The 15858-nt window shown below is 37.3% G+C and overlaps 1 protein-coding gene across 5 annotated transcripts in view; it reads left to right on the top strand.

Annotated features, from left to right (window-relative positions):
- Positions 1–15858, top strand: part of SAMD8 (sterile alpha motif domain containing 8) — a 111916-nt gene that overhangs the window by 66617 nt on the left and 29441 nt on the right. For 3 of the 5 annotated variants that reach the window (XR_014249401.1, XM_082408772.1, XM_082408774.1), the window contains exons 3-5: positions 7214–7309; positions 10950–11067; positions 15606–15756. Coding sequence is in view for 3 of the 5 variants with exons in the window: in XM_082408772.1 (XP_082264898.1) it covers positions 7214–7309; positions 10950–11067; positions 15606–15756 (365 nt within the window). In the remaining 2 variants the exon portion in view is untranslated. The remainder of the gene's footprint in view (positions 1–7213; positions 7310–10949; positions 11068–15605; positions 15757–15858) is intronic. The other 2 variants (XR_014249402.1, XM_082408773.1) reach the window with 2 other exon arrangements.

The raw sequence follows: 15858 nt of genomic DNA on the forward strand, positions 1-15858 counted from the left end.
ATAAGGTTGCTAGATGTTATGGTAAAGCATGAGCAAGTCCTCTGCTGATTGTTTTTATTTCCTCTGAAAACAGAGATTTAGAAGAGAGAGAAGGTCAGAGCTTTGAGGAGAAAGGATGAAGTGTAAAATAGTCATCTATGAGAGTGAATAGACTTGTGTGATGTAGTAGCCCACTAAAGACCTCCTTGAGGTTAATAGTCACGTTGATATTGTGTGTTTTTACCAGCCTCAGTCAACTGCACAGATACAGGTATAGAATAGGTAGACGATTGGACTTAAGTGGGCTTGAAGTTTTGCTAGGCAATGCAATGAAGGAAAAAGAGGAAAGGGAGTGATTATAATGACTAACCATGGACATAGGTAGATAAGGAGGGACAGGAGGATATGAGGTAGGTGAAGGACAGTGAAAGTGTTATAAGATCTATGGATTTGGGGACTCAGAATTATTGAAGTTGGAGTACCAAAAGGAATAAGATGGAAAGACAAGAGGTGTTGGTTAGTATAGAATTCTTGACATTGAGATTATGAAGAAGAATCTTGATAATGACAAGATCGAGTTTATAACCGTGGATGGTGGGTCGCTGAAGTAGAGTAAAAGACGAGGTCATAGGAGGAGAAGTAAAAAGAGGAGTGAGAAGGATATATACCACAACAGGAGAAGTTTTGGAGAGTGACAGTGAACCAAAAACTAAAATCTCAAGAAATCAGAGAATGGATGCTGAGGTTCTATATGACTATGAAAGGCATAATGGGAAAAAAGAGGGAAATGATTGATCATGAGGATTTTATTTTAAAGTGTACAATTCAGTGGTTTTTAGGATATTTACAAAGTTGTGCAACCATCACCACTAATTCCAGAACGTTTTCAACAGCCCAATAGACTCATATCCATTATCAGTCACACCCCATTTCCCTCCTCCCTCCAGACCCTGGCAACCACAATCTACTTTCTGTTTCTATTTCTATGGATTTGTCTATTCTGGACATTTCATATAAATGGCCATTACAGCATGAGGCCTTATTTTGTGTCTGGCTTCTTTCATTTAGCATAATGTTTTTAAGACTCATCCATATAAGTAGTATGCATCAGTACTTCATTCCTTTTTATTACAGAATATTATTTCATTGTTTGGATGTACTACATTTAGCTTATCCATTCATTAGTTGATGAAGGTTTGAGTTGTGTCCACTTTTTGGCTACTATTAATAATGCTGCTATGAACATTCATATACAAAGTTTTGTATAGACATATGTTTTCAATTTGCAATGGGGGTTTGAAACCAAATTTTGCCTAACAGTCTACAGTGCCACCAGCTACAAAGCCCTGTGCTCTTAAGTATCTAAACTTTATTCACAGGAGAATGGTAGCAGGTGCTGTCAGCATTCCTCCTATATCCCCTCAGATCTCTTTTCCATTTTCTTGCACATTTATACTCCCAACATCCAGCAATTGTATGTCTTTGTTGGAGAACTGCTCTTGGGCTGCTGGAATACACTTTGCCTGCTTAAAAAGAGAGCCAAACATACTTGGAAATTTACGTTCCTTCAGCAGCAGCCCTTAACCAATAACTGATGAGGTGGGGTATAAATATTTCATTTCTCTTTGCCCTAATTAGGACAACTTTTAGGTTGGACCTACACTGTCTCCCAGAGTCCTCGCAGGGTTGAGCCAAAGTTACCCTTGTCTGAGTTTACCACAGGGCTTTGCTTGACGTCTCACTCTTGCCTTGCTTCCTTGCCTTCCTGATCTCATTTCCCCACTACCGTATATTTTCCCTTGGGAACATTCCTAATAACTTTCACAGTGATCTTTGTTTCAGAGTCTGCTTCTGAAGCTTACTTGACACAATTCCAAGAGCTTCAGCACATCATAAACAAAAAATTAGGAGATAGAGATGCTTCTAGAGGCAAGCCCACTTATATGTGAGGAGGGATAGCTAATAACCATAATAGAGAAAACAGAAGCACTATAAAAAGCACACATAAATAATGGAAAAACCACATTAATCTGGGGCTTCACTGCCTTTCATTTCTCAGTAGTCTCTGAGGTCATTACCATGTCCGGTGTAATAATCAGTGTTCACAGTGATGACTCTGAATTATGAAAGAAAATTAAATTCTATCCAGAAAAAAAAAGGCATAACATGTATAATGCATTTTAGAAAGCATTGCATCAGAATAAATATGAGATATTGAAAACACATTTGACAATTTCCTTACAACACTTCACTGAAAAAGAAACAAGAAAAAGTGGGGGTGGGGGCCCCCAATAATCCCATGAAGGCAGTAGCAGTGATAATAATGAAAATTTGGAAAGTAGAAAGCTAAGTGTCTCTTGTGAGGTTGGGAGTGGGGACTAGCGGTGCCCAAGAGGTGAGTCTGTTTGTACTGCAGTGCTCCAGAAAAACCCTCAAAACAGGAGGCATCAAACATCTCTCAAGACTGGGTATAGATAGGAGCTAAATATGGGAGAACTGGTTGAAAATCAATTTAAGACCTGTTCTACTGCAACAGAAGACAGGTGATTTGTTCTCCAGAGTAGTTGAATGTGAGGGACTCTAGACTCGGGGACACCATGCCCAGATGAGAACAAAGGTACCTGTTTTCATTGTATTTTCAAGGTGATTAACTGTAAATCTAGATCACAGAGACTTCCAGCTCCCTTCCTTAAGTAACCAGACTAAGTTCCCAGCCCCAGTCATACCCAGCCCCAGTCATACCCAGCCCCAGTCATACCCAGCCCCAGTCTTCCAAGCAGGAGAACAGATTCCTCTCCTTGGAAAACCTGCACAAGAGAAAAGGACTACAGATACTGTGGTAGGAGAGATATCCCTATCTCATCAACTAGACCTCTGTTCTATCACAGTGAAACCCATACTTCACAACCTCAGTCCATGCACACAGAGCATCACATTATTTTTTTTTTTAGTACTTCCCTGTCAAATATGAATGGTCAGTCAAGAATCACCAGACATTTGAGGAAAACAGATCAATGCAAATAGAAAAAAAGCAAACTGGGAAACACAAAATAGGGAGCAGAAGAACACTTCAAAAAAAATAACCATTCGTATACTCACAGATAAGAGATACTGCATTCTATAAGATAGTAACAGTAGACTATGAAAAAGGAAAATTCAGAGAAAAAAAGCTTTTGAAAAATAAAAAATGAAAGTAGAAATTTAAAATCCGGCAGGATAATTGGAACATGGATTTGATGAAATTGCCCAGCATGTAGAGCAGAGATAAGAAGTAGAGGAGGAAAAGTAAGATCAATCCACTTGGCCCAACAGTGGAAAAAATAGGGGTTTTAGGAAGAACATAGAGAAAATGAAGAGGAAGATATTATCTAAGCTATAATAAAAGGAAATTTCTCAGAATCAAAGAATGTGACTTCCTAGTTTGAAAGGGCCAACTGAGCACCCAGTACAAGAAATGAAAAATTTCAGAACACTAGGTATAGACAGAAGATCCTAAAAGCTTCTCAAGAGACAAAACAAGTAACACACAAAGATTGGAAATCCAAATAGCATCAAACTTCTTAGCAACCGTGGAAGTGAGATGACAATGGAACAAATGCCTCTAACGTTCTGAGACAAAATAATGTCTAACCTAAAATGTTCTGCCTAGGCAAACTACCAAATAGACATAAGGCTAGACCCAAGGGTATTTTAAAATTTGCAAGTCTCAAAAAAATTTACTCTCCAACCCCACAGCTACTAGAATTGCTAAAATGAAAAAAATTGCTAATGACAAGGCCTGACGAGGATTCAGAGCAACTGATGCTCTCATACTTTGCTGGTAGAAATGTAAAATGGTACAACTGCTTTGAAAACAGTTTGATAGTTTTTTAAGAAGTTAAACATAAACTTAACATAGGACTCAACAGTTTCATTCCTAGGTATTTACCCAAGAAAAATGAAAACCTACGTCCATGCAAAGACCTGTATGTGGTCTTTATTCATAATCACCCAAACCTGGAAATAGCCCAGAATACCCATCAACCTGTGAATGAACAAGGAAATTGTAGACAAAGAATAGATAAAGAATTAATTGTACATGCAATAACATGGATGAATCTGAAACATATTACGCTGAGTGAAAATAGCCAGATACAAAAGGTATTTGGACAAATACTGTGTGATTGCATTTATATGCCATTCTAGAAAAGGCAAACCTATAGGAATCAGAGATCAGATCAGTGGTAGCCCCCCAGCTGGAAGTGAGGAAGGGAATTGACTACAAAGGGACACAAGGGAACTTTTTGGAGTGATGAAAATGTTGTCTTTATTGTGGTGGTGATTACATGACTGAATGTGTTTGTCAAAACTCTTTGAACTGTATAGCTAAAAATGGTGAATTTTTCTGTTTGTAAATTAAACCTCAGTAAATCTGACATAAAAAAACAAGTTTATCCTCCATCCCTCCTCTGAGAAAATAATTCATGGATACACTACATCAAAACTAAGGAGTAAACTGAGAAAGAGGAGGACATGGGATTCAGGAAACAGAGGATCCAGTATAGAAAAGAGAAATTCCCAAGATGAGGGTTAAGTTTTATTCCAAGAAATAGCCATGCAGGAGGGACTAGAAAATGCAGCCTTTCTAAAGAAGGAGCTCTAGGAGAGATTTCTCCAAAGGAAACTTTGAAATTGATAGAATAGTCTGAAGATGAATTGGTGATAGGCACACAAGAAACAGAACAAACTTTTTTTTTTAAGTTATTAGCTCTGGAGAATTGTAAGAAGTTGTGTGAGAAAGGGATTTAATCTTTGCGTTCCATTGTCTTAGCTATGAACTATACTTAAACATTTCATCAAGTAAAAGCCAAAAATTATTTTAAACAAAATTATGAAATAATATTGAGAGCATGGGAGAGAAAGAGAGTGTGTGTATGTGTGTGTATGTGTTTTTGTGTGTGTGACTAGAAGATATAATGTCAAATAAAACGGAAGAATGAAAGTGACTGCCTCTGGAGAGCAAGAATTAGGTTTATGCTGGGGGTGGGGCAGAAAATTACTTTTACCATAAACACTGTAAAACTATTTAAAATATATACATATGTATATGTATACATATGCACACGTACACATATATAGGTTTTGTTTTTGTTTTTTTTTTAATTTATTTTTGGCTGTGTTTGGTCCTCGTCTCTGTGCGAGGGCCCTCCCCAGCTGCGGCAAGCGGGGGGCCACTCCTCATCGCGGTGCGCGGGCCTCTCACCATCGCGGCCTCTTGTTGCGGAGCACGGGCTCCAGACGCGCAGGCTCAGCAGTTGTGGCTCACGGGCCCAGCCGCTCCGCGGCATGTGGGATCCTCCCAGACCAGGGCTCGAACCCGTGTCCCCTGCACCGGCAGGCAGACTCCCAACCACTGCTCCACCAGGGAAGCCCCTATATAGGTTTTTTTAATGTTCATTTAAAAAGTTTAAATTTTTAGAAGTCATTTAAAGGGATCTTTTATCTGAAAATTTCTATTATGTGAAATAACCCTTTCCCCCATAATGCCAGATAAATAAGGCAGCAATAGATTAAAAATTCACAAGAGGAGGGGGCTTCCCTGGTGGCGCAGCGGTTGAGAATCTGCCTGCCAATGCAGGGGACACGGGTTCGAGCCCTGGTCTGGGAAGATCCCACATGCCGCGGAGCAACTGGGCCCGTGAGCCACAACTACTGAGCCTGCGCGTCTGGAGCCTGTGCTCCGCAACAAGAGAGGCCGCGATAGTGAGAGGCCCGCGCACCGCGATGAAGAGTGGCCCCCGCTTGCCACAACTAGAGAAAGCCCTCGCACAGAAACGAAGACCCAACACAGCCATAAATAAATAAATTAAATAAATAAATAAAGCATGACACAAAATTAAGAAAAAAAAAATTCACAAGAGGAGTCTTTATTTTCTGAGGTAATAGGTAAAAGATGAGTCCCTGAATGAAGACAATTGACTCTCTTCAGTTACTCTGAATAAGGTTTGGAGTAGACTGTTAATATCTTTCAGACTTCATGTCTTCTTTTTAAAAATACCTTTATTTCCTTAGTTATAAAATTAACATGCAATTGTATAAAAATTTTTAGTGTAAATTTACAAAGAATAAAAATAAAACTGTCAATAATCTTACCACCCAGAGATGACCTATTTGGACTAATTCATTTCCATCTCCTCCCTTCCACCACTCTCCTCCTTCTTTTCTTCCTCCTCCTCCTTTTCTCCTTTTCCTTCCTTCTTCTTCCTTCTTCTTTTTCTTCATCTTCTTCTTCTCCCTGCCCCCTTCTTTCTTTCTTTTTAATTGAGAATGTGACATGTCTTTTACTAGTGGGTAATCACAGGAGCTGTGGATTTGGTGAGGAAAGACAACAATGGAAAAGATAGAAGAAAACAAATATAAAACAAAGGAGGGCAGAGAGAGAAAGAAAGGAGTAAAACAAAACAAAAACTCTGTTTACTTGCTTGAAAACAAAATATACTAAAAAAAAGAGTAGTTGAGTTCAAGCCCTGACTGTCTGGATTCTGAAATGAGCACACCATTTAAGAAGTGAGCCTTTTTCCCCCTGTCTTTTGGGGGCAGTCCTGTATACAGGTCTGCCATGCTATATGGGAAAGGAGGAAAAAGTTGTTATTTCTTTACAGGGAACCATGACTGGGAATCACAAACAACAAAGAGGTCCTGGTAAATGAGGTACTTTATGAAATAGTTTTTTCCCCAGGTTCTCCAGATATCATCTTCTAAAAGAGGTAGAAGTTAAAGAAAACAGGGACTTCCCTGGAGGCGCAGTGGTTAAGAATCTGCCTGCCAGTGCAGGGGACATGGGTTCGATCCCTGGTCCAGGAAGATCCCACATGCCGTGGAGCAACTAAGCCTGTGCGCCACAACTACTGAGCCTGCGCTCTAGAGCCCACGACCCACAACTACTGAGCTCACGTGCCACAACGACTGAAGCCTGCGTGCCTAGAGCCGGTGCTCTGCAACAAGAGAAGCCACCGCAATGAGAAGCCCGCGCACCGTAACAAAGAGTAGCCCCCGCTCGCCGCAACTAGAGAAAGCCTGCATGCAGCAACGAAGACCCAACACAGCCAGAAATAAATTAATTAATTAATTTTAAAAAAAGTTAAAGAAAACAGTTTTAAGGTCATTATTAGCAGAGTATCTTACTGACAGGGTGGCGCCATTTACATACATATACTTCTTGTCAGTCCAAAATTTAAATTTTTTTCTGTTCCAGCGTTCCTAGAATTCCATGGGCCTTTGCCATGACAGAAGTATGTGGCATGATTCTGTGCTATATTTGGCTCCTGGTTCTTCTTCTTCACAAGCACAGGTACCTCTCTTATTCCATTAAAAGACTGAAAGTGTTTTGACTGTCTTATGCAAAGGTCATCAAACCTTGTTTCTTCCTTTGCTGTTTCCTTGTTACTTTCCTTCTCTAGTCATTGTGACATTGTAATTACTGACATAGGAAAATGTTTGGGTTTGATCAACAAAAGAGTCAGCCTCAGGTAGTACTTACATATTTAGTAATATTCTGAAGGTATTTTGCAGGGAAGGATTAGAGATGACGATATTCAGCCATGGGCCAACCACGGCAATCTAAGTCTAGCCTTGCCTTTCTTTGGAAACAAATTGGAAATGTCACTTTCTATAGAAGGCTAGAAACTCCTCCAAGGGACAGTCTTTGGTCAGATGTTTGGGTGGAAGGAATTATTCTCTGCTTGGAGGAGGCACATTAAAAAAGAGGTCATTTTGCACACTGTGCACATCTAGCAAATGTAGTTTACTTCAGATGGTATAGAAGATTGCTGAATAAGGAAGGTGCTTCTTTTGCACTTTCACAAGAGATATAAAGGGAAGAAGTTTTCTGCATTAAAAAAAAGGAGAAAAAGCATAAGAGGAGGCTACTTTCCTACTTCAATGAGGGGAAATTATTTAAGTAAAAGAATAAGGCATAGTGTGGAATCTAAAGAGTAATACAAATGAATTTATTTACAAAAGAAAAGCAGACTCACAGACATAGAAAACAAACTGATGGTTACCAAAGGGAAATGGAGGGGGGAGGGATAAATTAGGAGTATGGGATTAACAGAGACATACTACTGTATATAAAATAGACAAACAACAAGGATTTACTGTATAGCACAGGGAACTATCTTCAATATCTTATAATAACCTATATTGGAAAAGAATCTGAAATATATATGTGTGTATATATATAAATATGTATATAACTGTATCACTTTGCTATACACCCGAAACTAACACAATATTGTAAATCAACCATTCTTCAACTAAAAAAAAAAAAAAGGCATAGTGAAGAAAAAAAAGATCTGATAAAGTTGTGGGTCTGCTATCCATTGTCTTTGGACACTGAAGAGGAATAGGGACACTTTCGTGAATTTTTTATTCTTTCTCCTCACCAGGGAATGCTTGAGGTAAACCACAGTGATGGGCTTTAGGTCCTAAGCAGCAGTTATTTCAGTGCTTTGAAGGTGAAAAGAAGGGTTGATGATTGCTATTCTTGTCACACTTTTAGGCCATATTGCACTTCATTCTCTCTCACTTTGCAACAATATTTATAACTGGATTGCTTAAAACCAGAGGTGGTTTAAAAACACATGTATCACTGCTGCTTTCTGGTTTAACTTTGCCTCACAAGACCCTGTAGATTTGAATTTATCCACTCTTCAAAACAAGAAAGAGTTTACCTTATATAGGAAACCTTGGTAGGTTTAGCAAAGCGTAGCAGTGACCAGCTAAATGCAAGTTTTGATGTTTAATTAGTCAAAGAAAGTGTTTCTCAAAGTGTGGTCTTTGTAGCACTTTCTAGAATCACCTGGGCTCTTGTTAAAATTCAGATTCCATGTTGTCTTCCTCAAAAAGCTCAAAAAATGATAGCGTGGGAAAAAGAAGGCAGAGACTTTTGCTCTGGACTTTCCACCATATGGTAAGAAGATTCACCATAAATCCTGTGTTAAGAAAGGATTGCATCACTGAACTTGCAGGAAGAAAGGAAAATCTCCAAGAGCCCCAAACACACAAACACATGAAAAAGAAAACACAGAAAAAATAATCTGTGGTGTACAATCAGAGGAATGAGTAAGCATCTCTGAAAAAGCATTCCACTGGTTGTAATGCCAGAGCTAAGATAAGGAGACTAAGCCTTAGGTATCTAACAAAGTTGAGTGGCTGATACCAAGACTCCCAGATTAAGCTGTGGATTTTGGAATGGGCTAGAGTGTTCTCAAGTCAGTAGGGCTAACTGGGTCTCAGAAGAAACGAATTTAATTCTTCTCTGGATGACAGTATATTCAATTTAGGCTCCTGTGTTTTCCCAAAATATTGGAGAGCAGGGCTATTAAGAAAGGTGAGAAGTGGTAGAATCCTCCTGCTTTGAGTTGGGACCCTCTCCATTCAGTGTTACTTTTTCTCTTTCTTACCTTCTTTTCTTCTTTTTTTACATTACCACTGCTACACTCTAGAAGTAGTAGTGAACCAGAAATGAAGCAAACCCTGCAGGGACTGAAACCTAGCTTGAAATAATTTCAGTTTCTAAAATTGCATTAAGGTGACCCCAGATTGTTAAAGCCCATAACCACTTGCCAAAAGAAATATCAAATCTCTCTTTGGGAAGATAATATAGGCCTAAATTTAATTCTAAAATTTTTTATATACAATATCTGGCACTCAAGTAAATAACTAATAAAGGGGTACATAAGTATATAAGAGAATATGATCAAAATTTAAGAGAAACAATAAATAATGGAATAGACCCACTGTGGATCCGGAAAATGGAGGTACCAGATACAGATTTTAAAGTAACTCTGCTGACTGTGTTCAAGATAATTTTAACAGAGAATGAAATGGAAACTCTAGAAGTAAACACATTTTTAAAAATCCCTAAAATTGAGAATTCAGTAATGAGTATGACATCAGGTTGAATCCAGCAGAAGAGAGAATTAATGAATCAGAAGATAATTTGAAGAAAAAAATTTTTTAAAGATAGAAAATAGATGAAATATTTGGGGACACTGAGGGGATAGCCTGCAGAAAGTTTACCATATAGATAATTAGAGTTCCTTGAGGAGAGGAGAAAGAAAATAAAACAGAAGTGTATTTGAAGTGAAAAAAATAAAAATTAACATAAAAAAATAAAATGCCGATTCCTGAGCTCCATCCCAGGTATACACACTGAAGTTTGAAACTTACCTAACCTTGTGTTGAGTACTTTTTTTTGAGGGTGGGAGGAGCATTTCAAAAATGTTTAAGTCTCTGTACTTAAGAATCGTATAATCTGTTTTGGTTTAAGACATTAAAAAAAATTGTCAGAGATATACTTAATGTAAAACTTAGTATTAAAAAAAACCCTTAGTATTTTATAGCTTAATTTTAAGAGAAATTAAAGAATGTTTATTACATAATTACTGTCAACCAATTTACAATGTCACTAATGAGCAAAAAAATTCCCTAGAATCACGTATCTAACTTTGCTTCTCATTAAATAAGTTATGACAATATATGAGTAATAAAACTAACACTAAGCTAAGTGTCAGTCTAGGTACTATCTTACTTCTCTCTTGCATAACTCTTACTTTCTCTTAGCCATATTTTCTTAACAGTGAAATGATGCTCTTAGGTCTGCACTGTCCAGCATGGCAGGTGCTAGCCACATGTGGCTATTTAAATTTAATTTAGTGAAAATGAAATACAATTAAAATTCAGTTCCTCACTTGTACATTTCAAATGCTCAAGCGCCACATGTATATAGCTTATCAGACAGTGCAGTTATTATAGTCCATTTCCATCATCCTACTGGACAGTGCTTTAGGTGGTCTCTAAGATTTCTGTCCTCTTCAAAGGATCTAATGGTTTTCCTGCTTGTTCTCCCTCTAAGTAAACACTAGATGCCTGAGGTATTTTGGTTTGTTTTCTTCTGATCTTTCTCCCTTTTTGGTCACTGTTCACAGGTCAATACTTCTGCGAAGGCTTTGTAGTCTGATGGGCACTGTATTCTTGCTTCGCTGCTTTACCATGTTTGTGACCTCCCTCTCCGTGCCAGGACAGCACCTACAGTGTACTGGAAAGGTAGCCTACTGCCTTCTTTATCATTCTTTCCTCTTATTCTTGGTGTGTTGATGGCACCACGTATGAACTAAGGCTAAGACTTCGCTTTTAACATTAAAATGTGCTTTACAGCATTTTCAATATCTGTAATAAACCTCCAGAAATAATTTGGTAAAAATCTTAAGCCAGAATCTACCTTCCTGTTACTTCTATCCATTGATACTAACTAGTTCAATGCTGTAGAGCTACAGAAAAAAAGTAACCTTCGATTATCATTTTCCCTTTCTCACCATCCTCAACATCTTTAGTTCCTCATGTGACGTGACTCTGGCCCCTTCACTGTCCTCATCACTCCTTTTTAAAAAGTGTTGCAGTTGGACCATATTCCATTTAAAGTGTAGTACTCACTACTCTAAACTTTACTCTTTCTGAGATATATTTAAATAATGGCTAATTTTTTTGTTTTTGTTTTATACTGTGTTGCTTGTTTTGGTATACTGTAGACATACCTTCTCTTCTGGTTAAATTGAGAGAGGATGGATTATGCAGATGGGAACAAAAAAACCAGGGTAATGAATTACTGTAAAAAATAAGAAAATGTTTAAAAACCCTGAAGATCACCTGTGCTTTATATATAGAATTGGCTGTTGTGACTCATTAAATTTGGACAAGAGAATTTATTAGCCTACTTTTCTAAGCCTCCATGCTTTAGTTATGTGTTCCCAAATATTCAAATGATATATTAACACCTTTGTTATTTTAATGTTGTTTGTAAAGTGTAAAACAAAATTAAGTGTCTGTTCTTCTACTGCAATATAAATAGCTGAAATACCTGCAAGGGAAGATTAAGCAGCCAAAGGAGATCAGGAACTAAAAATATAGCCCTGAGCTGCAGAGTGACCAAACTTTCTCCAGGTATAAGGAGACTGACCAGTAAGAAAGGAGGAAGGGTTAATGACATTTAGGATTTAGTGTAAAGGAAATGTTTTATTTTTAAGATAAAAGCTGTTTTTGTTTCTTCTTTTTTTTCCAAAAAGGGAAAGTACTTCTTTCTAGTTACAAAGTTATATAAACTTATTGTAAAAATTCAAATTTTATATAAATATATAAATTAAAAAGTAAAATCTCACAAAATTCCCACTTCTTTCACCCCACCCCATAAATAATACTGTTAATAGTTGTGTATATACCACATGGACTATTTTTAACAATGCTTACATATTCATACAAGTTTATATAGATAGATACTTTTTAAACAGAAGATAGGATTATATTGCAGACATTGTACTTTAGCTTATATTTTATTTAATAGTATGTTGTTTACTTTCTTCTGAAGAGATACATATAGCTATACCTCATCCTTTTTAATAGCTGCAGAGTATTCCATTGTACAGTTTACCAGTCTCCAAATGATGTACATTTAAGTTATTTTCAAATCTTACTATTTATAAACAATGCTGTCATAAACATCCTTGTACATTTATGGTTTTTCACTTATTTAATCGTCTTAAGATAAATTCCTGGAAGTGGAGTTAGGAAATTAAAGAACATACACACTGAAAATTGTGATACATATTGCTCACATTTTCACTAGGAAAGACTAGTTTTTCACTACTATCACCACTATGTGCATGTCAGTTTTCCCATCACCGTGCCAGCACAATTTTTGGAGTCACTGCCATTCTGATTAATGAAAGGTGATATGTGAGACTTTTATGGTCTTATATTTTAAATATTTTAAATATATATATATTTATAATATATAAAATAATATATTTATAATATTTATAATATATAAAAATATATATTTTAAATTTAAATTTAAATTTAAATTTAATCTGTCGACTGAAATAAAAATGCACAACGTGAGAGCTGTGAGTTTATTTCGAGACTTACTGAGGACTATAGCCCAGGAGACAGCTTCTCAGATAGCTCTGAGGAACTACGCTGAAGACGTTAGGGGGAAGGTTAGCATATATGTGATCTTGGGGAAGGTGTACGTGCAATCAAGCCACACGTCTTGGTAGAAGGTTGCTGCTAGTCGTGAGGAACAAATGTCTTAGTTAATGATTTTAGTGCTTTTCTAAGTATGGGAAGATGCAAGAAATTGGGTTCATAAAATTTTCTCCTGAAAAAAATCTAACTATCCTGGAGGCCTTTTCTGTCAGTTTTCCCAGAGCATAGCGTGCCTCATTCCTGACTGTGTCCTGAAGTCTTTTCAGGGTATGTTGAAGGTCAGCGACTGCAGTGGCTAATGACTTAATTCTTGTAGAACCAGATGGCAAGTGACATTCTTTAGTTAGCAAATCTATTGAATTTCTGTGCATGGTGTGAAGGAGGGATAGAACAGTTACCCCCAATTATTGTAGTATGCTAATTGATTAGAAGAGATTTAAAAGAAGAAATACGTAAGCTTATTATAATGAAAGGAGAATTTCCTGTAGCTGAGGGATTTGATTGTGGATCAGCCACTAAAGAGAAAAATATATGTGCATAGGGCTGCAACATGTGCTACAAAAATTAGATACCATCCCACTACAGTGTGGACAGCCCTTTTTCTGTCTCTAATGACTGTTTTTTATTATCAGTTAGTTTTATGTGGACATATTTATTCAAATCTGCCCTAAATACTGTTAATTGCTTTGAATTATAATATAACCTACTTACTGACCTTTATTTGCAGCAGTCATTAAAATTAGATAGTTAAGGTGATACTAACTAGCAATCAAATCCCTTACAGTGAACTCCATAGGGCATTTTCATTGTAATAAAGTAATTGCTTGAAATCTCACTCCCAGAAGTAGTAGGTTTGGAGACAGAACCAAGAACATGCCTGTTTTTGAAATTAGGCAATGGAACCACCTTAAGAAAAGAAACACTTGAAGCAAATTTCTCATCAAAGTGTCTAAATTCATTCTGTTGTGCTGTGTTTCAATTTTTATTTTTATTTTTCTGGAAGGTTATTTGGGACATTTTAAGATTGGAAAGGATGGGGAGACTTGAGTAATTGGGCAATAATTGCTTTCCTTTTTTTTGTGATACAGTATTTTTTTTTTAATTTTTACTGGAGTATAGTTGATTTACAGTGTTGTGTAATTATTGATTTCTTTTGCCTGGCATCACTTGTTTCCTGTCCTTGGCTGAGACATTTTCCTAGCAATCTCTGTTCTTCACTACCTGATTTTTTACTTTCACGAGCATAACATCTCTAACCCTATTCTCATTAGAGGTCATGGAAAGAACCAAACCATGTATATTTTAGTACCTTCCCTTTCCTTTTCTCTAATAATGAATTTCTCTCCCTACCGTCAACTGAGGCAGAAAGGGAAAGCCTGGGTAGTGTATAATCAGGTGAGATTTCTAATGAAATGGTGATTCTAATAAGATTGTTTCTTTTGTTCTTTAAGACATAGGGCTTTGGAATTGGACGCCCTGTGTTCACATCCTTATTACGTTACTTACTAGCTGTGTGACCTCTCTAAAGCCAGTTTCCTCATCTGCACAGTTGAATCAGTTCATAGGATTTTTGTGGAAATTAAATGCGATGACATAAAAACATATAGCAGCATGCTGCACATAGTAAATGCACATAAAATTGCAGCAGTTTTTTATATTATTATGTGTTAAATGCCTTTTTAAAAAAAGTGACCATTGCTCAAACTCTTCCTCAAAATGGATTGCTTTTTTAAGTTTATGCGTGGGAGTTGGGATTAGGTTTGGCTACTAATAGGAACTTCACGGTGGCTATAGTTTAATAAACAAGCAATGATTTATTCTCTCTCATAAGTCTGAAAGTAGGTACTCCATCCAGGTCAAGTGTGATAAGTTTATGGAGTCATCAAAAATCCATGATTCTTCTGTCTTTCTGCTCTCCTGTCCTAACACTTGGCTTGCATCCTCAAAGCCACTTTGTGGTCCAAGATGACTGCTAGAGCTTTAGCTATCATGTCTGAGTTGTAGGTTAGAAGAAGGAAAGGTAGAAAAGACTACCTCCAAGCTGTTTTCTCTTTCGTTTATAAGTAGCCTTCCCAGAAATCTTTTCCACTTCCACTTACATCTTATTGTACAGAACTTAGTCACGTAGCGACACCTAGCTGCAAGGGAGGGTGGGAAATGCAATGTTTTAGTTGAGTTCATTACTTCTTCAAATAAATTTTAGATTCTATTACCAGTGAAGAAGGGAGAGTGGATATTGAATGGTAGCCATTGTCGCTGTCATAGCCTGTTTCTAATTGACAAGAACAGCCAAGCAAATACTACTGTATTATAGGGTATAAAACTTGGAAATAGTTTTGTGTTGTAGTAAGCTTTTCATTATAAAGGAACTCCAAGTAGAGAAGTTTGAATTGCATTGAGTTCATTAAATTACCAAAATAGTTCTGAGTACAGCCAAGCTTTGACCACCCATTCTTGGTGTCTGGAATTAATTAGACTGGGGGTCTGGTTGCTTTTGCTTAGATCTTATTTCTAAGTCATTCAGCCTTTGAATTTGAATGGGAGTGGTAGGAGCCTCTACTGCCCTAAGCATTTGAAGCACTAATTCTTAGCTTTCTTTATAGGTATATGGCAGTGTATGGGAGAAATTACACCGGGCCTTTGCCATTTGGAGTGGCTTTGGTATGACCCTAACTGGCGTTCACACTTGTGGAGATTACATGTTCAGTGGCCACACAGTCGTCCTAACTATGCTGAATTTCTTTGTCACTGAATGTAAGTATCTTTAGTGTTTCTATGCATATCAACTGACTAGCTGCAGAGGAGGCTGTGGGAAGGGCATCAAATCCTGTGAAGAATGGGAGAAACAGACTGATG

Source organism: Balaenoptera borealis (genome assembly GCF_965194805.1).
Source record: "Balaenoptera borealis genome assembly, chromosome: 10".
Taxonomy (NCBI): Eukaryota; Metazoa; Chordata; class Mammalia; order Artiodactyla; family Balaenopteridae; genus Balaenoptera; species Balaenoptera borealis.